The sequence below is a fragment of the Octodon degus genome, unplaced genomic scaffold (assembly GCF_000260255.1).
Source record: "Octodon degus isolate 3935 unplaced genomic scaffold, OctDeg1.0 scaffold00023, whole genome shotgun sequence".
Classification (NCBI taxonomy): domain Eukaryota; kingdom Metazoa; phylum Chordata; class Mammalia; order Rodentia; family Octodontidae; genus Octodon; species Octodon degus.
Window position 1 is genome coordinate 375802 of NW_004524599.1, and position 23287 is coordinate 399088.

The following is a 23287-nucleotide window of genomic DNA, read 5'->3' on the forward strand; positions in this document are numbered from 1 at the left end:
CAAGTTGTCCTAATGGAATTAGAAAAATTATGCTAAATTATATTGAGAAGAAAGTTGCTCTGCACTGTTTGAAAATATGCAAATATCTTAATTATCCATTAGGGGTTTTTATTATGTATTTAGTATAGGGTCTACAGGGTCTCACTACACAGATTGGACTCGTAGTGATCCTCCTGTTTTCAGCCTCCCAAGCACTGGGATTACAGGTGTGCATCACCACGCCCAATCTCAATTGCTTTCTCAGCACACCCCAGGGGCAGGGCTGGCACAGCACACCAGAGATCCAACCCTGGTCCCTGTGCCTGCCTAAGCAGATGCTTCAGTCTGCTAAGCTATCTGCCCAGCCCTCCATTAGGGCTTTTACAGAGACAGTGTACTACCATACTAGTTTTACTTTAAAAGAGCTGCTTGTGAGTCTATGCCCTTGGGGAAGTTGTGAGCTTGCAACCAAAATTCACATATATACTATGCAGAGGTCTTGAGGCTGACTGAAGATACAACATTTTAGTCAATGAAAGAATAGCTTTTATGTAAAAATTTATTTCATGTCTACTACCAGGTGTATCCACGCATGCCCACTGGACAGAAATTCTAGGAAGGCTGCAAGTCACATGGAGTCTAGTTGTATGAACAAAATTTAATGTTTACTCCCGAGGTACACTTTTAGATCCATTCCAAATCAGCTGATGGTGTGAACACAGAGCCCAAGAAAGGTCCCTGCTACCTCAGATGAAGGTTTAGAATCTCTCCTACTCCAACCTTATTTCATATAGTTTTGTAGACCACAGCTTCTTGCTGCAAGAGAAGAGTTGGTCACCTTAGAAAAGTAACACTGGCCAAAGGTCAGACACTGAATCAGACCATGTTGTTCTACATGCTGCAACCCTTTCACTGGAAGGACAACTCCCTCTCGCAGCCGTCCCTCCCGCTTAAAGCTGAGATCACACGGGAGAAACCTATTGTGTCTCTGCCAAGTCACTGTGGGAAAGCTGGGAACAGCACACCCAGTACCTGGCAGGGCCACAAGCAACATCTCGACTCTGAGAGAAGCAGCCTGCTTTAGGGTACAAGTCCTATGAGACACTCTCTTTATTTGGTCTTATCCTTCCCTCCCACAATGGGTTTCCCCTCCCCTAGGTTTCTCACTGTGGCAAATCAACACAGAGCACACTTTCTTCTCAACCTGCATGCTGTCAACCACAAAAGCATATTTATTATACTGAATGTTCACTTAGACTCCTTGAATTTGGCTGGATGACTAACAGTACAGTGGGATCCTTTGAATGATAAAGTGATGATGTACTAATTCCTCATAAGCAACCCCGAAACTCCCGACATGCTCCACAGACACAGTGCAGACTGCAGAGCGGAGACTGGTTACACAGGAACACTGGCAGCCGGGACTCGCCCTTGCCTAGTCCAGCACGGGCAGAGGCTTGCGGGCAAGTTCAAGGTCTGGACACAGAGGCACTTCCAAAGTTTGGCAAGGAAAAGGAGGCAGCGTCACTAAGTGGGCTTTGTTGTGTGCTGTCTCACAGAACCCAGACATCTGTGGCACAGGAACACAGAGGGCTCTACGTCGTGGAAGGGTCATGCTTCTTCTTCTTGCCCCGGCAGGTCTTGCAGACACAGCAGATGATACACGGGGAGGCCAGGAGCAACAAGGGTGAGGTCACCAAGGCAATGATACCGAGTCCCACGAGGATTCCCACCACCTGGAAATTACGAAGGAAGTCAGCAGTTAAACCTTCCTGTAAGTAGGTCTACTTGTCCCCGTATAAACTACATGGAAACCTGAGTCCCCAAGTGACAGAATTTGGTGATGGGGGCCATTGCAAATTAACTAGGCTATGAAGATACTACCCTCAGGATAAGATTAGTGCCCTTAAATAAAAGACAGACCACAAGAAAAAAACGCTACTGTAATCCAGCAGGCACAATGTATCTCAAAGTAAACCTTGATTGATCATAATTAGCATAATATGTTTTTTAATATGTTTTGGCAGGGCTACTAATCTATATTTATGATAATTAACTTGATAGGAAGTTATAGAATAAATAAATGAATATGATGCTGGCAAAAATCTTTTAAAGGATAAAGGAAGGGAAACAATAAAGAATTGAGAAGTGTAGTGTGCACGTACCAGTTTCCCACAATGAATGCAAGTCACTTGGGACTACAAACATGTGCTAACAGAAACTTTGAAAATTTTAAAAAAGAAGTAGTGCCCTTATAAAGAGACATAAGAGGATTTTCTTTCCTTTCCTTGGTGTTCTTCCCTTTTAGGACACAGCAAGGAAATGGTCACCTGTGAACCTGAAGCAAGTCCTCAGCGGACCCTGACCAGGCCACCCCAGACCTCGCAGACCCCAGCACTGTGAGAACTAAATGTCTACTGTTTAAGCTAATCAGCCTATGATCATTTTTCCTAACAGCCCACATGACTACGATGTGCTCTTGGGCACACAGGACCACTACATTCGCAGGGTATTCTAGCCAGGGTCGTGCTAGGATGTCAACTGGACACGAATGAAAAAGATAAAAAGGGCTAAACAAAAAATGAAAACAACCCGGATGCTAAGTCAAGCCTGGCAGAAAGCTCCATGGAATTGTGAACTGCTGCTGTTGGCTCATTCTCCACCTGAGTCTCCCCACAGTCTCACACTGAAGTTAATAGTGAGTACTAGGATACTAACATCAACCTCCTCAAAAGGGGCACAGTCTTGACAGTGATGAAACTATTAAAAGGAAACCATGAACCCTTTGAAGCTACATAAACACACAATAACATGTACAGAGGGTCTAAGCCCCAGCACGAGCCCATAGTACTTTAGAGCTCTGCCTTTGATAGCTAATATGCTTCTAAGGACTTTTTAAAAGTTCTTCCATATTTTTCAAGAGGACAAAAGCATGTGCATTCACCTTGCAGGCCACTGTCAATTACTTGGTTCTACAGTACTCCTCCTGTCCCTCCACTTGCCCTCAGAGAGACCCAGCTCCTGGACTGTCTTTCTCCTCGGCCCATCCCAGAACTCTCCGAGTCTTCCAGCGAATAACGCAGACAGGGAATAAGGCAGAGAAGATGAAGGGTTGACTGATTAGGTATCTCATCACAAGTCCGTTTATCTCATGTCCCTGACAGGTTACCTGTGTTCGATTCCACATCACCGATGCTCTTGAGTGGCCAAGTTTATTCCTGCATGGCCCTTTGTCATAATGTCTGAGGAAAATGTCATTCTGAAAAACAAAAGAAGGCCTTAGTAAACACGCAACTTCAAATTGAGAGATGAAGATAAACCACACCGATCGCCCACCGATATCAATAACTTCCTCTAGCAATTCAAAGCCAGCAATCTTTAGTGTATTTTGGAAAATAGATCACACTCAATGAGACTTTTGATTGATCATATGAAAAATAAAATAATACCTGATGAATTATCATAGAAAAGTAGTTATAAGCTCTTGCAGAGGCACAAGATGGGATGAGGGGACTGCCGGTTGGGTCTCTAAAGGGCTGTTGCAGCTACAAACCAGGTGAGAGAAAGGCCACAGAAAGGACTGAGAAAGATGAGGAAGTCCTAAGACATTAAAAAGATTACTACAGAGATGGGTGGAGAAACAGGGAGACAAAAATCAGAGATAAGGGGAAGCTGCTGGGGAGAAAGAAGGCAGTGGCTTTGTCAAGGGAAAGAATGACACTGTTGGAGGAGGAGGGTGGTAACCATGCTCTGGACAGGTTAAACCTGACAAATAGTTCAGCAAGTATTATTCACAGGGAAGTTCATTATGTAGATCTGGGTTTTGGAATAAAAGTGGTTTGGGCATTGCTATCCATGGGGTAGGAGAAATTGTAAGTGCGCATGAGATAACTGGAAAGATATGTAGACTGAGAATAGCAGAGGTTCCTGAGCATACTTAGGAATTGTTCAAGAAAGAACCTGAGGCAGCCAGAAAGGCTGATGGAAAACCAGCAAAGATGGTAACTGAAATGGAGGTGGCCAGGATGTCACAGGAAGTGGAGAATCTGAAAAAGATAAAGACTGGAGTCACCATAGGATTTATCAATAAGAAATCACTGAGGAGGTACTGAGGCTTTTCTGAAGCCTGGAAGCTAAAGCACAGAGAGAAGCAAGGGAAGACATGAGGAAAGGCTTGCTCTGTTGAGGTGACAAACAACAAAATGCCTGGACATGGTGGGGAACAGACAGTGAAAATTGAAACAATGCTTTAGAGACAACTGAAGGGGTCAAAGCTCTGAGGCTACAAACAGGAATCGGATTTCCAAGCAGATTATGAAGATGACCTTGGCCTCTGAAACTGCAAGGCTGAAGATTTCTGCAGGACCAAACTCAGCGTCCCCACAACACTCAGAGTCTATGTCTGTCTCAGACTGGGATTTTAGAAAATCACGCCTGTCCTGGCCCTGCACTTTCAACTTAACCATAAACAGGAATCAACAGTGTCACATGACATGGAACACTTGTCTGGAGAAAAGCATCATTACTGAAGAACCAAGGCTCTTGGCTAAAAAAGACAAAACAAGATCCCAAAAAGCAGTAAGCATTCCAACATCTGAAATCTGTGTACTTAGCCATTTAGCATCTCTATCATTTTCTCTGGAGTGCCAGCAGGGCACAGGCAACAGAAGGGAGCATTCTCTACAACACCGCCCTCAAGCATACTTCAACCCATGCGGGAGAGCTGGCACACGTGTTCAGTCCTCTGCGCTCGTGCCTCCTAAAGAGAACCTCATGGCCCAGCAGCCTTGAGGATATGAACTTGGTTAGCGGTCTGGCTAAACTAGAAGGAAAACAGGATGATTTGTTTTTCATTTATAAAGCACATGGGGTATACAGTCAATGGGATCCTCATCCAGAGACCAGATAATCACTCATTCAGAATTATAATTGGTCTTCAATATCACATAAACTTAATTTGAAAGATATGCAAATTTTAAAAATTAAAGTAAAAAGCATTTTTTCCAATCTGACCTGTTGACCTCCTAGAATCTAAAATGTGTATTTTTATCTCTTTGGTTTATATCCTTGCTTAAAACACTGAGACTAAGCTGACTGAGATTCTTACTCACAGATGGTACCCAAAATGGTATATCTAATCTTCAGTTAATAAAGCCAAGCCCACAGTGGCCAGAAGGTCTGCGGTGTCAACTGAACCCTCACTCACTGAGTGTGTTAAATACAGGGGCACTAAACACACTGCTTGAGTTAAAGCAAAACAAGATGCAAAAACAAGGAGCTGAAAAAGAGAATGGTGATATGACCATGAATTAGGGCTGGCACTGATGGGGACATATAAGTTCAAATGGCCAGGACAGGGAATATCTATCACCAGCTGGCACTGTACCAAACTTAGAACAACTGAGTAGGAATAAGGCTTCTCTCCAATCCTTCCCACCAACTTTAACCCTGAGGTTAACACCTGGCCTGACCCAGGGCTCATTGAAACTGTTCAAATTTGTGAAGACATGCTACATGAATAGAAAGGGGGCCGGGGAGATGGCTCAGTGGAATAAGCGCTTCTCTGCCAAGTGCAAGGGCCTGAGTTCAATCCCCGGTTCCGGAAAAAAAAAAAAAAAAATAGAAAGGACAAGTAATAACTGTGAAATTCTTTCATTTAGGAAGGGGGCCATTTATTGATAAAACAGTAGCAGTACTGCTATCAGGCCAGTGAATGAGAGAATTAGGAGACACTACTGAGCAGTTTTTTCCTTTCAATTCATAGAGATAAACAATACAATTATTTTTTTTTATTTTATTTTAAATTTTATTTATTTATGTGTGTGTGTATGTGTGTGTGTGGCCAGCTCAGCCCACCAGGGGGCGGGGCTGGCTGGCATGTGGTGCTGGGGGATTGAACCGCGGTCCCTGTGCTTTGCTTAGCTTTATCTAAGTAGGTGCTTTAGACCACTGAGCCATCTCACCAGACCAACAATACAATTATGATAAGCAGAGTAACTTGGCCCCCTAAGATATTTATGGCCTAACAACCTGTGAATGCATTACCTTAAATAGCAAAGAAGAGTTGATTAGATTAAAGGCCTTGATGTAAGGGAGATTATTCTACATACTACCCCGATGGACCCAAACTGATCACACATGTCTAAGACCAAAGAACTTCTCCAAGCTATGATTGAAATGAGTGTCAACCAAGAAAGAAGACAGATGTAACATTAGTGATTTTGAAGATGGAAGGAAGGGGCCACCACCCCAGCTCTACAGGCAGCGTCAGGAAGATGGAAAGAACAAAGAAATGTATTCTCCTCTAGCATCTACAGGAGGGCAAGCAGCCTTGACAACACCTTGACTTTAACCCAGCAAGACCTATCATAGACTTTTAATATATAGAAACATAAAATAATAATAAACCTGTGTTGACCATGAAGCTTGCAATACTTGGTTACAGCAGCAGCAATATAAAACTAATACAGCAGCAGGACTTCCCATAATAAAGTAAGATTAATTCCCCCAAAGCATGGAATGCCCCTAAAACAGATGCTTGTATTTAAAACTAGAAAGGAAAAGTAATAATTGGGACTTTCTTTGATTTAGGAAGGGACCGTTCATCGATAAAACAGTAGTAGCATTGCTATCAGGCCAGTGAATGAGAGAATTAGGAGACACCATTGAGTAGTTCTTTCAAGGAACCAAAAAGAGGATTTATCTGAGAGAGCAGGCTCAGGAAGTCTCATTAACAAAAACAAATCATTTCTGCAGGATGAAAATAGGCTCACTATTCAAAAGGGAAGCCCCGGAGGCCCCGGTTCTGTGCAGATGAGGCACGGCAGGACCATGCGTGCACCCCCCGACACTCACATCCAGGTTCTGTAGGCAGTACCAGCAGAACGTGTGCTTGCAGTTCTTGCACATCATCTGAGCGCAGCCTTCGTTGCGTTCAATGTAAACGCGGCACATTGGGCATTGTTTAATGGGGGCCTCTGCACCTGTCCCAAACAGTAGTGCCCTGGAAACAAAACCAACGGAAACTGGAGTCAGCCCACTGTCATTAGCTGAGTTCCCAGCACTCTGGAAAGCTGGGCAATCAATGTGGGTTTCTGAACCTCATTCACTTCCCCAAGAAAAAGGCAGAGGTAAACACAATCGAGATACAGGCTGTCAGTAGTTCAGAAAACTCAAAACAGCAAGAAAGAATTCTTATTTATTTATTTATTCTGGCTTTTGGTGGATTACATAATTACACTTTCCACTGACGATTTAACTCATTGCGACACCAAATATTTCACTCCCTGAGCATACACTGCCCGAGGAAGAAGTACAGAAGAGGCAGTCGTACCACAGGGACACTAACTTGGGATGCAACTGAGGTATGCTCTATCAGCTCGCTACGACATAATTGGTGGAGTGGGACTCAGTGATCATCAATACCTTAAGATAAATGCCATTACTGAAAAGAGCTGCTCCTCACAGATGAATGGCTCAGCAGAGGCACACAGCTCAAGGGGCACAGAAAGCATGGAGTGACGCAAAGAGAGACGGACAGGAGCCGCGGCTCTACCTAACACTCCAGGTGTCATCCGCCAGAATTACCCCCAGCACAAGACACAGCTAATTCTCCAAGTATTTCCAAAGACACAACCAGACTTTGTACTGGGGATAATTTTACATAGCAAGGGGACACGCTCTGTTTTAACCTCCCTTTCTTCTTTTTTTGATAAGAAAACAGACTCATAGAGCCTCAGTGTCTTCTATGAGGACACAAAGGTGACAAGTGACAAGGTCAAAGTGAAAATCTCCCTCTTTTCATGAGCTCCGTACACTGTCCTGTGGTACCCGGTGATCCTACAGCTGTGGCATGAAGAATGCGAGGCATGGTCCACATCTGGCCAGCTGCTCCTGACAGCTTGTGCATTCAATCTTTTTTTTTTCTTTTTGTCTATTTGTTTTGTTTGAGATTTAAACACCACACAGCCAGGTCACATGCCTATTCCTGAACACTGGCACTACACGCTCCCAGGGCACCGGGTAATTAAGCCAACTGGACTGTAACACTGGTACTTTGTTCTTGAGATGCACAACAGCCACAGCCTCAAGCAAAGCAAGGGATCAAATGCAAAGGTCCCTTGCGCTGGCCCTGCTGCTGCCATAAAAACTTTGAACAAAACGGGAGAGATTTAACTGCTCCTCATCATAGCAAAATCTAAACATTGGTACCATCCTTTCTGAAGATAAAGTATTAAGAATTTCTCTTCCTCGATTTGATTTGAAACTGTCTCATTGCTATATGTTTATCAATAAAACTTTGAAAAGAAAAAAAAAGTTATTATATTAAAATAAATAAATAAAATTTAAAAAAAGAATTGATCTTCCTATATTTTCTAAGAATGTAGGAGCTTTTTCATTTCTGTGGGGGTTTTTTGCTATGATTGGCATACCCCATCAAGTAGTAACTTAATGAAGTGAAAAACATAATTTCTGCTTCATTTTGCAAGCAGGAAAAATGAGAGATATGGACAGTAGGCAGATTTGGTAGCTAAGCAAATAGCTGTGAACAAAGCCATTTCTCCCTGCTGAGAACCCATAAAGCACAGGATATCTCTACTTAAAAAGAAAGCAAAACTCATGCAAAACCCCAATTTCAGCAACATCTGAAAGACTCTGCTGAGACAAATAAATAAATCCCTCTTAGAACTGCTTTTGAATAGTTACTCTTTGTTAGCAAAATATCCATTCTGGGGTGCCTCTTTGAAAAATTCTGTAGGAAAATAATGTCTACACGTCATCATGAGATAACCCTTCCCAAGTACCTTATATTAAGTTTCTAAAAACAAACATGCTTTCCTTTCTTACCCATGCTCTGTGGGCAGGACAATAGGCTGACTGTCTCTACAGGCGACCTCTGCATGCCAAGCATCCTTGCAACATGAGCAGAATTTCAGGTGACAAGAAGGGCACTCCACCAACACAGGCTGGCCTGGGTCACTCGAGGCAACAGGACATACGGTCTGACAGTCTGCAACAGGACACCATGTTCGATGGGGGTCCAGGTGAACTTCTAAAACAAGAAGAGCAAAAATAAGATGATCTATCTGCCTCCAATACAAGTTTGAAGTTTTCTCCTCTTCACTTACCTTTTTCATAGACTAATATTTATGGATGTATAGTATAACCGAAGGTGACTATTGCTACAGCTATTCTTTATAATAAGTTAACAGGTTCAAATCTGCTATCCACAAAGTCACTCAGCTCTGCCACATTTCTCAAAGTAAGAACTAATGGACTAGGTCACCACTGTCTTTATAAGCAGATGAGCAATGTTCTCTTTAAACAAAAACTGCAAGACTAGGATATTTCTCGCCTTCAAACACTCAAAATAGGCAGAAAACTCAAGAACTTTATGAAATTATTCAGGTGCAACGCTGGAAGAAAAATGGGCAGGAAGAATGTATTTTTCACAAATATTTTGTCCATTTAGGCACTGAGAAATAGGAAGTGAGGTTTCTTCTGTTGTACAGCAATAAACAAAAGAATAAGGAAGAATCAATTTTAGACACCAAAAAGCATATGTAAGAACTCATACTACTTATCAATTTGGGTATTCTGTTGTCCTACCCACGTGCTAGTTAGGAACAATTTGCAAAGGACTCACATGCCTCAAAACAAGAGCAGAGACTTTCAAAGGCCATGTAATAGTAGCCACATGTGACGCTGGCAAGAACCATATGGCACACCAGGAAGGAAACAGGACTGGAGGGTGGGCAACCACATAGTTCAGGTTCTCGAAATCTTGCTTAGTTTTCTCTTTCTGTTAAATTACAGATTTCATGTCCTCTTTGTACGATACAACCTTTCAGGAAACATACTACATGAAAAATGAAGTTATTTAAGAGGCTGCCATAATTTTCTTTTCTCTGAACCAAAGTATTTTGCAAATTTTGAACTGGTAAGATTCTAGTTTTAGACTTCCTAGGGTTTATGATTTCTACAGATTTATACATAAGAGTCAAACTACGATTTCTATGGATTTCTACATAGGAATCAAAAAAATTAAAGTATTAAGTATAAATTCAGTTTTTAAAAGTTATTATTTATTCAACATCAGGGAGAAAAAGGGTGAACTGCACAAACAAACACTGTCTCCAATGATGTCTCACCTAAAAATAGAAATCAATGGATCTGTCCATATCACAGCTTTTCATCTGAATTAGCATCCTTAAATATATTATCTTATCTAATAATTCTGGGGAATGGGGTTAGAGAACAGTGGACCCTTGACATGCTCAAGTCAGAGTTATCCTGCAATTCACAGGTCCTCAGACCTCAAGAGAGATGGACCCTCTAACATCTTTAAAACTTTTTTTTTGGGGGGGGGCGGAACCGGGGACTGAACTCAGGCCCTTGCATTTGCCAGGGAAGTGCTTATTCCACTGAGCCATCTCCCTGGCCTCTAAGATCTTTAAAACTGTGAAAAGCCAAGGGAATGGTGACCCACGTAAGACCCAATTTCTTGGCCTTTTATTTCCTTATCACTTACTATTTTTTTCCAGACTGTTATAACTGTTTCACAAATTGCCCAAAGAAATAAAGGCTGGGGCCGGGGAGATGGCTCAGCGGAGTAAGCACTTCCCTGGCAAGTGCAAGGACCTGAGTTCAATCCCCAGTTCCGGGGGAAAAAAAAAAAAAAAAAGAAATAAAGGCTGGTAGGTAAGAGTACTGCTAAGAATCCTCATATCAACTATTTACTTACCACCCATTCTAAGTCATTTCCTGTATTTAGTGCAGGGTCTACAGGGCCTCACTACAAGGATCAGACTCATAGTGATCCTCTTGTTTTCAGCCTCCCAAGCGCTGGGGTTACAGGTGCATGCCACCATGCTCTCGACTGAATCTCAGCACGCCCCAGGAGTGGGGCCTGCACGACATGCCAGGAACTGAACCCCAGCCCCTATGTCGGCCTAAGCAAGCACTTTAATCCACTGAGCTATCTGGCTGGCCCTCTAAGTCATTTCAAAGTTTGATGAAAAAAGAAGGGAATGGAAAGATATAGATACAGATTAGATATAGATATAGATATATAGATATATAGATATAGATATAGACATAGATATAGATGGCAATACCAGCAATCATCTTTAAAAGGGCAGAAGGACAGAAGTTCTACTCAGAACTGTAATCAGTTAACAATACTTAGCAAAGGTCTGACTTGTTCCTATCAGCTTATTCTTTTAAGCTGGCTCAAAGGGCATGATGGAAACAGAACAATAAAGCAGCAGCTATAGGATTGGAGGAGCAGCTGTAGAGAAGGACACAGGCTGCAGTGCAGCTGTGGTGCACAGCCCAGTGCGAACTCCAGGGAGGACTTTGAGCCTAGGAACAGCAGTCTTCTGTGTTTACTCCGTGATAGCCATACAAAGGGCCATGGAAAGGGGTGTAAAGGAAGGGAAAGAAGAGCTCTATAGCTTTCTGCATAGTCATGTGGTGCCTAACCACAGTGATGCACTCTGAAGTGCAGTGAGATGGTCTCTTTGTTTCAAAAATATCATAGCGTTCATTTACACAAACTAAAATAGCTAAGAGGTCACTAAGCAATAGAACTGCAAGGGACTCAGTACTGCATATGGGGTGCGTCATTGGCCAACATGTCATCATGTGGTGTATGTTTGTATTTCCTTCATTGAAAGTCTTATTCCTCTAAAACAGCTTCTATAGCTTCCATGACCAAAATTAGACTTAAGGGAGACAGATTTTTGACTCTATCAAAATATAATTGGCTGCTATTGCTAGTTTTGTGGAATATTTATCCAACATCTCTCTCCAAATCCCTTTCAACCTTCCTTGCTGAAACACCAATCACTACAGTCCGAGATTTACAGAAATGTGTTTTCTCAGACTCCCATGCAGTGAAAGCTTTGGTGTATGACCCACATCTTATCAAGGGCAGGCAAGGAAGGGTCCCTACAGGGGTACTTGGACAAGCCCTCCTCCCTGATATGCCAGAAGAATTACTATTCTGTCTGCCTTTGAACACAGCTGTGTGAGGTCACAATTATCAGGCCACTTCAACAATCTGGAAATTCAAAGGGAAAGCTAAATAATTTATAGAAACTTAGCCACTAAAGTAACCAAAACCAGGACAACCTACCTAAGGACTTCTTGTACAACCTTTCTTCTCAAACCATGTCTTGTCAGACACATTGTCCCTTGCAACTGAAAGCATCTTGACTAATAAGGCACCTCTAGTACTAGTGTTCAAGTACTCGGTTCATTTAAAGACTATCCCTTCCATGGGGTCTATATTTTGTCATTACAAGGATCACATCAGAGATGATCTTAAAAGACTTTTCCAAACCAATGGTCTTATCATTCTACATAAGAGGGATGTGGAAATGTATGCACTTAAACAAATAAAATAAACATTTTCATACATGATTCTGTAGAAGACCTTGCGCATCATGATAAAAGCTTACATCTTTTTGTAAAAACATTAATGCATTATTCTAGATCTATAAGGTTTTTATATAGGTGAGGAAACATAATGAATTCATATAGCTCAATACTATGTAGATTTTTAAAAACAAGTTAAGTCAATGTGACAATATGAAGAGACTTCTAAGATGTAAGTTTTTTAAAAAGTAGATTGCAAAAATATGAGATATTTTTGTAAAACTACAAGTAGAGAGAAACATTTCTAACACTTTTAGAATAATATTGGAGACACAGACCAGCAGCTACCCTTGAGTCAAGGCCAGAGGGTGGGGGAAGAAAACAAGGGCTCCCTTTTGTCATTAATATCAAATGTATGAAAGTCGCAAGTATTACAGAAATAATTTTTAAAACTGATTTTAAAAAGCTATTTTCAATCTCGCATATGAACAACAAAGTCATAAAATAACCCTGGAATTATGTTGTCCCTTGAAAAGTGATTTACATTTATAACACTGAAACATTCAAATTTCTGCTTTAGTTTTTTCATTCTCTGCTAATCCTAAAAATCCCCTCTTTTATCAACCCATAGCTTATCTATCCTCCAGGCATCTACTTCTATTGTATGCCTGCTTTCCTTAACTGGGGTGGGGGGGTCACAGAGGCAGCTTATTGTTACTGTCTATCCCTTTCATAGATAGACAATTTCCCTCTTTATATTATGAGCAGCAGACATTTCTTACTGTATTTGCTGGCTCCCATTTACTCGCATAGTGGTGGAACGCTACCTCTTGATTTCAAGCAGTAAATTCTGAATCTTTTCAAGCATAAGCTACACTACGATGCAAACAAACGCTTTAAAATACAAGCAGTAACCACAAATTACTTAAATTACCTTGCATTGGAACCTATTTTCCATGCTCTTTCAGTGGTGTATAGCAAACTAAAACCAATCAAAAACATCCTGGTGTTCGATGTGTGTTATAAAGTAGATTAGACCACTGCTCTCTACCCACTTTAATTGGGGTTCTCGAATTTGGAAAGACATCAACTTGGCAAAACATAAACTTTTATGTAGAATACCAACATTAAACTTCCTCTATGAAGTATAGTTTAGAACAGCAACAATGATAACTTTTTCCAATACTTAAAAGTAACAACTATTCCCCCCAGAACACCCTCTAGAACTGCTTATTTCACTTACTTCCTACATTATTTCAGTGTGTGGAAGAGCAATGCACACTCACCAAATCTTATTTTTCCCCCACTATACCTCCTTAAAACTTTTGAAATAAATCTTTCACTATAATAGGCTGCTCCCCAACAGACCCAAGTGGAAGCCCTCTAGGCACATCCAGCTACCCGTTTTTCAATCCACTGTATATGAAATCTTATTGCAGCCCTGCTTTCCATGTGCCAGGCCCTGTCCTCTCCTGTTTCTTCTCACAGTCTTCCTTTCTCCTTTGTCAACAAGGCTGCTTTCTTGCTCCCACCCATGAGTGGCATCTAGGACTTAATCCTAGATTTCTCAACATAGCTAATTAGAGGACTTAAGTCATAACCAAGCCTCAGCTCTCACATCAATTTCGATTATTTCAAATATGTTTTGCCTCTTGTGATTATAAAATGGAAAATTAGGTGCCTGTCTAGTTTCTATTTTCATTCAAAAAAAATGATTGATTTCAAGTAATTGTTTGAGACTCGGGTATATGAAATTGGAAAATAGAGGTTTCCTTCCTCAGAAATCTCACAGTACAAAAAGGGAAAGGATGTTTAAAACAAACTCTGTGTCCAACACACACACACACACACACACACACACACACACACAGAGAGAAAATAAAAGTGAATCCCACAGATAACAGAAATGAAATTGTTAATAAATGTCTATGAGCAGCTGTTGGGGCAGAGATAAGGAACATTTAATTGTTATTTACAGAAAGTTTTTCATGCTTTTTTATCCAAATATCCACAATGAAATTTTCCCTCATAATCAACTTTAAAATCAGAAGGTAAAACTAGTTCTTCCTAATCGCAGAACAAAGTAGATAACACATGCTGAGATGAAACACAAAGAGATTAAGTTAGAAAGAACAAAACTACCACACAAACAGATTGAAGAAGAGAAAGTCCCTGATGTAGCAACTCTGCCTGCAGCCAGCATGGGCAAGGACTGAGAGGCAGAGAACAGCCTCTTTCCTGCTACTTGAGTGAAGATTCTACACTTGAAAGACACTGGGCAAGGGCATGGCAGGCATGCCCCGCAGTAGGCCCTTGACAGCTCAGAAACACCAACTGCATTTCTTCCCAGCTCCACGTTCAGTGACATCACACTGGCACTTCGAGCTAAACCATGGTGAAAGTATTCACACCTTAGAAACTGGTGGCAAATCCTACCAGTCAGCTGCTTCTCCTCTCCTAGAACGACTGTTTATCAACATGTCATAGAACACAGGTCAAATCGAGAGTAAAAATACCAGCATGTACATGTACATCCACAGTGCAAGTTCCAGGCCAGCCTGGGCTATACAGTGAGCTTAAGACCAGCCTGTGCCAGCCCCACCCCCGGGGCGCACTGAGATGGCAATTGAGACTGGGTGTGGTGGTGCATGCCTGTAATCCCAGTTCTTGGGAGGCTATAAACAGGTGGATCACTCTGAGTCTGACCTAGTAGTGAGATCCTGAACACCCTGTAGACCCTTCCCTAAAATACAAAAAACTAAAAAGACCAGCCTGAACTACACAAGAAGACCCTGTCTCATAATGATAAAAACATATCTACATCTACCACAGACAAGTGAGGAAAAGAGTGAGGGAGTGAAGCTGGGCCTTGCACAGGAGGAGAACCCAATCAGGAATAGTCATATTTGTTGGTGGGTCCTGTCTTCCTCCTCACTGCTCCACATACAGGTGAGTAGACATACCTGGAGTGAAACCCAGATGCACACACATCTTCCTACAGGACAGAGGGTGTTTGGTTTTAAATGCTCATTGCTTGTTCATTAATTGTGTGTTACACATCTCTCTAGTCTTTTCAATTCCGGAGATGCGCCAGGTCCTTGCTTAGTGTTTCCTTCCATACAGAAGCTCACCTCAATTCCTGTGCTGCACAGTAGGCACAGGCTGCTTCCCCCATATAGAGTCACAGCACAGGAAAGTAGATGCCTCGAGTCTCCCTACAGACATGCGAGCATCTCCCACGCCACAATCCGCACACACTGTATGTTCCTGTCAACCCCAGCACCAAGATTTTTCCTTTCCCCAGAGGGCGAGGGAGAAAACAAAACCAGGTATCTATGAATTCAAAGCCACTAATGCTTTCAGAGTCCTCCTCCTATCATCAAGTCCTCTTTTTAAGTAGAGTAAATAAAAAAGAAAGCACTGCTAGCTAGGATCTGACGTGATTAAACTTAAGGAAATATCCATCTGTGTGGGAAGGTACACACAGCAACAGGGCAGTAGGGTAGCTATTGTTTCTGAAAGCTTTTCTGGGGGTGCAGATATATATATTGGATACCAGAATTTGTCCTCAGGCTTGTAACTACTGCCCTGGCTACACAGAACACATGTGCCAAAGGTGTTGTGACATGTCTTCTTGATCACACACAAAAGAGGAAACAACACTCCTGGTGGAAATGGACAAGCCAGCCTAATTCCTGCGAGTATTCTCAGTTGAAATGTGGAACTACTCTGAGTAAGTTATGGAAAGTTTAAGAGCAGAACATTCAAACAGTAAATGCCCGGATTGCTTTTACTAGGACATGGGGACAGAGATGAAGAGCGATACCCACTGTACTCACACACTGATCTTTTATAGATGTTCATGAAGGGCATTTTTTAATTAGAGACAAAGCTACATTGTTGCCTCAGGGCCTGAGGGCAAAGAATACCTGCGTATTTTTTTTTCTTTCTGCCTCCCCTAGTTTTGATTCATAGCAGTGACCTCCTCAGCCCAACTGCAGAATTTCTCTTTTTTCAACTGGGCTACACAGTGAGCTCAACACCAGCCTGAGCTACATAATGAGACACTGTCTCATTAGACTACTAATTTGGTTCGAACAGTGAGAAATAAACCTCTGAAACTATATGTTTGTGAGAAGTAGGTGACACTGAGCAAATATTTCTCCTGTTTTTTAGGTTTATTTTTCATTATACATTTTAATCTTTTTTTTTTCAGTATCAGAGATCAAACTCAGAACTTGCCAGGCAGGCACTTATTCCACTGAGCAATTTCCCTAGCCACTCATTATACATTTTTAAAAAATCTTTTATTTATTTGGTACAGGGTTTCACTAGGCAGCTCAAGTGCAGGGCATGTGGTATCAGGGACTGAACCCAGGTCTTTGTGCTTGCCAGGCAGGTGTTTAGACTGCTGAGCTATCTCCTCAACCCAATTATACATTTCTTAAAAATCCCATTTAAGCCTATAAATTAGAAGCATGAATCAGTAGCCAATGTATACAAGGTTTTGATCAGATATCAAATTTTTATCCTAATAATGCAAGGATACAGATTTACACATGTAATTAAGCAGTCTGATGTTATAGAAACATAAAAGCAGGGGGCCAGTGAGATAGCTCTATGGACTAAGCGCCTGCTTTGGCAAGTGCACGGACCAGGGATCAAACCCTGGTGCCACATGCCAAGCCAGACCTACCCCCGGGGCACACTGAGCCTGCGATTGAATCCAGCCGAGGTGGTGCACACCTGTAATCCCAGTGGTGGGGAGGCTAAAAACAGGAGGATCGCTATAGAGTCTGAGCTGCACAGTGAGACCTGTACCAAATACATAAATTGAAAAACAAAAAAAAAGCTCTTCCTGTGCCTTTGAATCTCTGATATCCTTTTCCCTTTCTTATTCTCAGCAACTGACCTTCCCTCTTATTTTCTCCAGGAGAAAGGGTGGTTAGAAGAAAACCAGGCGCACATAGTCTTCCACCCAGGCGCATGCAGTTTTCTGGTCTACCTGCACCATGCCCGAGTTCTTTCCATCCCTCCTGGCAGAATTGCGCCCTCTCTCATAAATTCAAGCCCTGCATCGCACACTGACATCAGTCCCCTCACATTTCCAGGATGTTTTAATCTGCAATTCTCTTCCTTCCCTCTCCCAACCCTCTCTCCTGGATTGTTAAGGAAGAGAAGGGGAGTGGAGGGGAAGGAAGGGAGGGAGGAAGAAGCCTGTGACTGACAGTTCCTGGAGTCCTGTGTGCCTGCAGCACCCAGTCCCTCTCGCTCAGTCTCTCGGGAGCACATCACCTGCTGATGCCCCCTCTTCTTGCAACACCACCTCTGTCTCACTTCCCAGGTCATGTTTGTGGCCACCCTCTGTCAGTTGCCTTTGCTGATCCCCTCTTCTTCAACTCCCAAACCTCTAGGGCCCCACGCTCAGTCCTGGTCCTCTCTGTGATCCACGCTCTATTCCCAAGCCGTCTCAGTGCTACGGATGCTACCGCAACTGCAAGCTGACGACCCCACGGTGTGTCTCCCCAGTCCTGCCTCTACACTTGCCTCCACACTCATAAACCCGACTCCATTTCAATAGCCTGACTGTTCCACCTCCATAACAGACTCCAAAGCTGGTGGCTTTCAGTACATCCACCTCTAATGTACCGTCTGGAGCCACCATGGTTAGAAGACAGCAGGACCTCCTAAGACTACAACAGCTTCCTAGTGGATCCTAGCTGCTGCTTGGTTCCTCCACTACCTGTTCACCGTATGGCAGCCAGAGCACTCTTCCAAAAGTGGAAATGATGTCATCACCCTCCGTGATCAAAACGTTGTAGGGACTTCGCATCCCTTTGAATCTTTGTCACAGCAATGTAGTCAGACCCTGAGCTACAATGCCCAAGTTATCTTCTGTGCTTTACTCCTTGGCTCACCCAGCTCTATCACAGCACCTGCCTGGAAGCCTCCTAAAGAAGAGCCAGGCCTTTCCTGGGCTGGGCCTTGGCCCTTATCCTTTCCTTGCCTTACTTGCTTCCCTGGGGCATTTATATGGCTTGCCCACTTCAGAGCAAACTCCCACTCAGACACAAACCCTGCAGAGGCTTCTGTGCCAATCCTGCCCAAGGTGTCTTCCCTATCTCTCTCTTTCCCCTGACCCTTTCTTATGTGTGTAAGTGTTATGTATCACTCTCTAATATCATTTCCTATATTTAGCCCCCTCTCTTGTTCAGTACATCCCAAAATCATTACGCCAGGAATTTGTCCTGATAATTACTATCAAGGACACAATCCCTGGACAGCAGCACTATGGACAAGTTGGATAATTAATCCTTAGTACTGGAGACTTCTCTGTACATTAGACATTTGGCCTGCCTGGTCCCTGGGTTTTCCCCACCAGATGCCAACAGCATCCTTCTCCCCAGGCATGAAAATAACAAATATACGATGGGAGAAAAATTCACCCCTGGTTAACAACTCCTGCCCTACTCAGATGTCTGCATTGTTGTATTTGCTGAATAAATGATGAAGTACTGTGCCACAAGTGGGACCTAGAAGCCAGGTTAGTAGAAAAGGAGAAATTTTGGAAGGGATGTCAGACTGGATACCCTGGGATCTGACAGCACTGCCCAGACCTCCAGCCAAAAAGGAGTGAAGTGGTGGACACCAGGGGGTCAGAGCATGACCATGAAGAGCCATCGCTTCCTCCCTCTCTCTTACCAATGATTTGAGAGGAATCTGAGATGAGACAGAGACCCCTAGGCTCAAGGAGATACCTGCAAAACCACCTTTCATTACTCTTTTTTTGTGAATTCAATTCTACTTCATCTTAAGACTGCTCACGTTCGTGCAAATTGTGAAAGGCAGGAAATGCTATTTCGAATAGTTTTATGCATCTGTGTTCTGACAGCCACAGAAATGCTTCTATGTAAAACTGCCATGAGACCTAAGGCTACGTCTGACTCAGATGACCGCTTTTAATTTTCAACAGCTGAATCGAAGGTCCTAGACTTCCCTACCTGGCACCAGCATTAGATGTATGAGTTTGCTTTTTAATCTTTTGTAGGTTCTCTCAACTAACAAGGTTGTTTTTCCTGCCACTCTCTGCCATTGCAAGTCCATGCCGAAAAGGACATCACATGCATTTTTATTATTGCAGAAAATACCACGCACCCGCTAATTTAACTATCAGCTAAAATAAATCAAATTCTTTTAACTTTCATGACCTGCTGCATTTTTAATTACGTCAAAGTTAATTTGCTTTCTGATATCTCAAAGAACAAAGATCTTCTACAGATACGTAAAATGCAATTAAACTAAACTAATCAGAATTAACAGCTGCTACAGGAAACAGACCCAAACAGAGGTGGCCTTCATCAGAGGGACTGCTGTCAAGTTATTTGAAGAAAACCACAGATGAACAAACTTGGAAACAACCTTTGAAAATGGATGCACCTTGACATCATACTCTTAAGTAAAATAAATCAGACACACATGTATAAATATCACATTGTTTCTCTGGTTTGAGAAACTGATAGTGTAAATGAGGACCAAAATGTAGCAGGTCCTATGAAATAGGAAGAAAATGTTCAAATGGGAAGGGGAAGCCAGCCAAATAGCTCAGCGGATTAAAGTGCCGGCAAGCAGGTGCAGGGGCCAGGAGTTCGATGCCCGGGCCTGCCATGCTGATCCCACCCCCCAGGGTGCACTGAGATGGCAGTTGAGACCAGGTGTGGTGGCACACACCTGTAATCCCAACTCTTGGGAGGCTGTAAACAGGTGGATCACTAGAGTTCGTTCTAGTAGTGAGACCCTTAACAACCTGTAGACCTTTCCCTAAAATATTAAAAAAAAAAAAAAATGTGAGGGAAATCTTAATCCAATTTTTAAAAGACTTTTTATTTTCTTAATTTTTAAACTTATTTAAAACTTTTATTACTACATATTTGCAGAACATATAATCACATTGCCCATAGGGAGCTGGTAAGCATGCATAACACATCTGAATTCTTTCCTATCCCCTTCCTCTCCACTTCCTCCCACCTATCTCCATCTCTTTCCTTCCCTTTTGCAAATGAATAGATAAATATTACTTTCTAGAAATGAACCAAAGTCTAGCATCAATCATAATCATCAAAAATCAGGCCCCAAGGCTGGCAAGATACCTCAGCAGACTAAGCACCTGTGTAGGTAAGCCAGATAGAGGGGTTCAATCCCCAACACTACATGCCATGCTGGCCCCACTCCCGGGGCATGCTGAGCTGACCACCTAGACCCCACACAGTAGTGCACACCTGTAATTCCAGTGCTGGGAGGGCTGAAAACAGGAGAACTGCTATGAGAGTGTGAAATGTGTAGTGAGACCCTGTACCAAATACATTAAATAATAAAAAAAACAGGCCCCTCGAATTAAAGACCCAATCCAAAACTGGGCATCTGAGATGAATATACACTTCTCAGAGGAATAAATACAAATGGCAAGTAAGTATATGAAAAGATGATCAACATCATTGGTCAGTGGAGAAATGCAAATTAAAACAACACTGTTTTAATTAACCATCTCACCCCAGAAAGAATGGTTAACATCAAGAAATCAGCCAATAACAAATGCTGGAGGGGCTGTGGGGAAAAAGGAACACTTCTGCACTGTTGGTGGGAAGGTAGACTGGTGCAATCGTAATGGAAATCAGTTTGGAGATTCCTTAAAAAGCTAGGATTGGAGTCCCATTCAAGCTAGCTATTCCCCTCCTGGGTATTTTTTGAGAAGAACTAAAAACCTCACAGCACAGCGATGTATGTGCATCCATGTTTATAGCAGCACAATTTGTCATAGCTAAATTCTGGGAAAAAACCTAGATGTCCATCAACTGAAGAATGGATAAAGATGTAGTATTTTTACACAATGGAGTATTATACGGCTATAAAACAGGATAAATCTGAGTCTTCTATCAGTAAATGGATGCAACTAGAAAACATACTCTTAAGTGAAATAAATTTTAAGACCCATATTTGCAAACATTGTATTGTCTCCTTAGTGTGAGAACCTGAAAGAGAAAAATGGACTCTGAAGGCTACAGTAGACACTGGTAAAAGGGAATGAACTTATTCAAAAGGAAAGACTTACTGAGTTGAGAAGGAGTAGGGGAAAGAGATTTATCTATGTATGTAAGCAGGATGGTTTGGACAACTGTACTGTGCATTTCTGCTGGTATATAGAAAAAAACGTTAATGCTTTAATTTGTTTTGTCTCCTTTTTTCAATTGTCTGCATTTTTCTCTTCTTAATTTCTTATATATTTCTTTCTTTTTTTCTTTCTTCTTCAATTTTACATGCATATATCTGGTAATATGAATAACTGGAAGACAACACTATGTATTACAACAAATACTGTGAAATTCATATGACTTTGTTAAGTGAAATTCTGTATCACTTTTTAACTTTTCTGCTTTAATTCTAATTTATACCCTTTAAAAAATAAAAAAAATTAAAAATCATAATCATCAGATATATTCTTTGAGAACCACAAGAGATCAAAGGAGTCATTGCTGATAAGTGCCACACTGAGTATTCCCATGTCTTTGTAATACTGGAAGACAGGCACGGAAAGGGAACTCTACAGACATGGTACTGCAGCAGCCAATGGAAAAGTAGCACAAGAATTGAAAGTAACTAGAATTATAGCCAAGTACAGATGGCATTTCTGTTTCATATAAACAGTGATCGTTCTTCTTCATCCTGTTCAAAGGACATTTTTACTGCAAAAACTTAAAAGAGAGACACAGAAAGCAAAGTAATCAAATATGTAACATAACGCAGAAGATATTGCACACCTGAACAAGAAATTAAAGGCTGAAGGATTTGGTAGGAAACTAAGTTTTTGTTGTTTGTTGCGACAGTGGGGATTGAGCCCAATGTCTTCACATTGGAATACTTTTCCAGCCTTTTTGCGCATTTTTATTTTGAAACCAAGTTTCCTTAAGTTACTCAATTGCCCAATCTGGGCTAGAATTTATGATCCTTCAGACAGCCTCCCAGAATCCTGGGATTACAGGTGTGTGCCCAAACATTCAGCTAAGAATTACACTTATAACAAAGAAATGGGACTTTTCATTGAAAAAAAGAGAGAAAATAAATAGGACTTTAACTGATTCTGCATTTCTCCAGAGCAACAACAATAACTACAAGTTTGTCTCACAGCCCAGACAATAGATTGTGACCCCTTCCCCATATCAGTGGGTATGTCATACATCCAAAGATCCCTTATGAACAGTTTGTACAAGGTATTTTCATGACACAAACTTCCAAGTCATACAGCTGGTAAAGGTCTTGAGTTTGAGGTAGACTGGAAGTCTATTAGGTAAAAATAAAGTATACAGTATGGATAGATTATCTCAAACAAGTGTATTCCATTATGTAGTAATTTGTTAACTTAGACTTACTTGGAATTTCTACTTTCTAATAATAATTATTCATAATGGATGGCAATTAATCCATTATAGTGGACATCATTATAAACTGCCACTTAACTCTGACAAAACTAAATGAAAAAGTAGGATATAAATGAAAGACCATTTTGTATCTGTATATACAAAATAGTTAGGATAAATATATAGCTACTTTCTCTTAATTCAATGAGAAGTAAGATTTGTACTAATAGTGTTTGGACAGGATATCATGTCTGCATCTTATACTATGAATAACCACTATGAACACAACAATATACAATGTATTAATTGTAACTATCCTACTATCCTGTTTTGAAACTGGCTCATTACTATTCGTTTCTCAATAACATTAGTAAAAATAAAGTAATTTTTAAAAAGAAAAAGAAAAAAACCTAACAAGATATAAATCTCAACAATAGGCAGCTGAGGTTACAGCTCTGTGGTTACAGCACATGCTTGACTTGTACAAGGCCCTGAGTTCAACCCCCAGCATGCCTCCT

General features: G+C 41.6%; 1 protein-coding gene across 3 annotated transcripts in view; it reads right to left on the reverse strand.

Moving 5' to 3' along the window:
* Positions 1 to 271: 271 nt before the first annotated feature.
* Rnf144b (ring finger protein 144B) overlaps positions 272 to 23287 on the reverse strand; it is a 226431-nt gene continuing 203415 nt past the window's right edge. For all 3 annotated transcript variants that reach the window (XM_023712085.1, XM_004628328.2, XM_023712086.1), the window contains exons 5-8: positions 8827 to 9031; positions 6835 to 6982; positions 3149 to 3238; positions 272 to 1715 (exon numbers count right to left, since the gene is read on the reverse strand). In XM_023712085.1, the coding sequence (XP_023567853.1) occupies positions 1575 to 1715; positions 3149 to 3238; positions 6835 to 6982; positions 8827 to 9031 (584 nt within the window). In that variant the 3' untranslated portion in view covers positions 272 to 1574. The remainder of the gene's footprint in view (positions 1716 to 3148; positions 3239 to 6834; positions 6983 to 8826; positions 9032 to 23287) is intronic.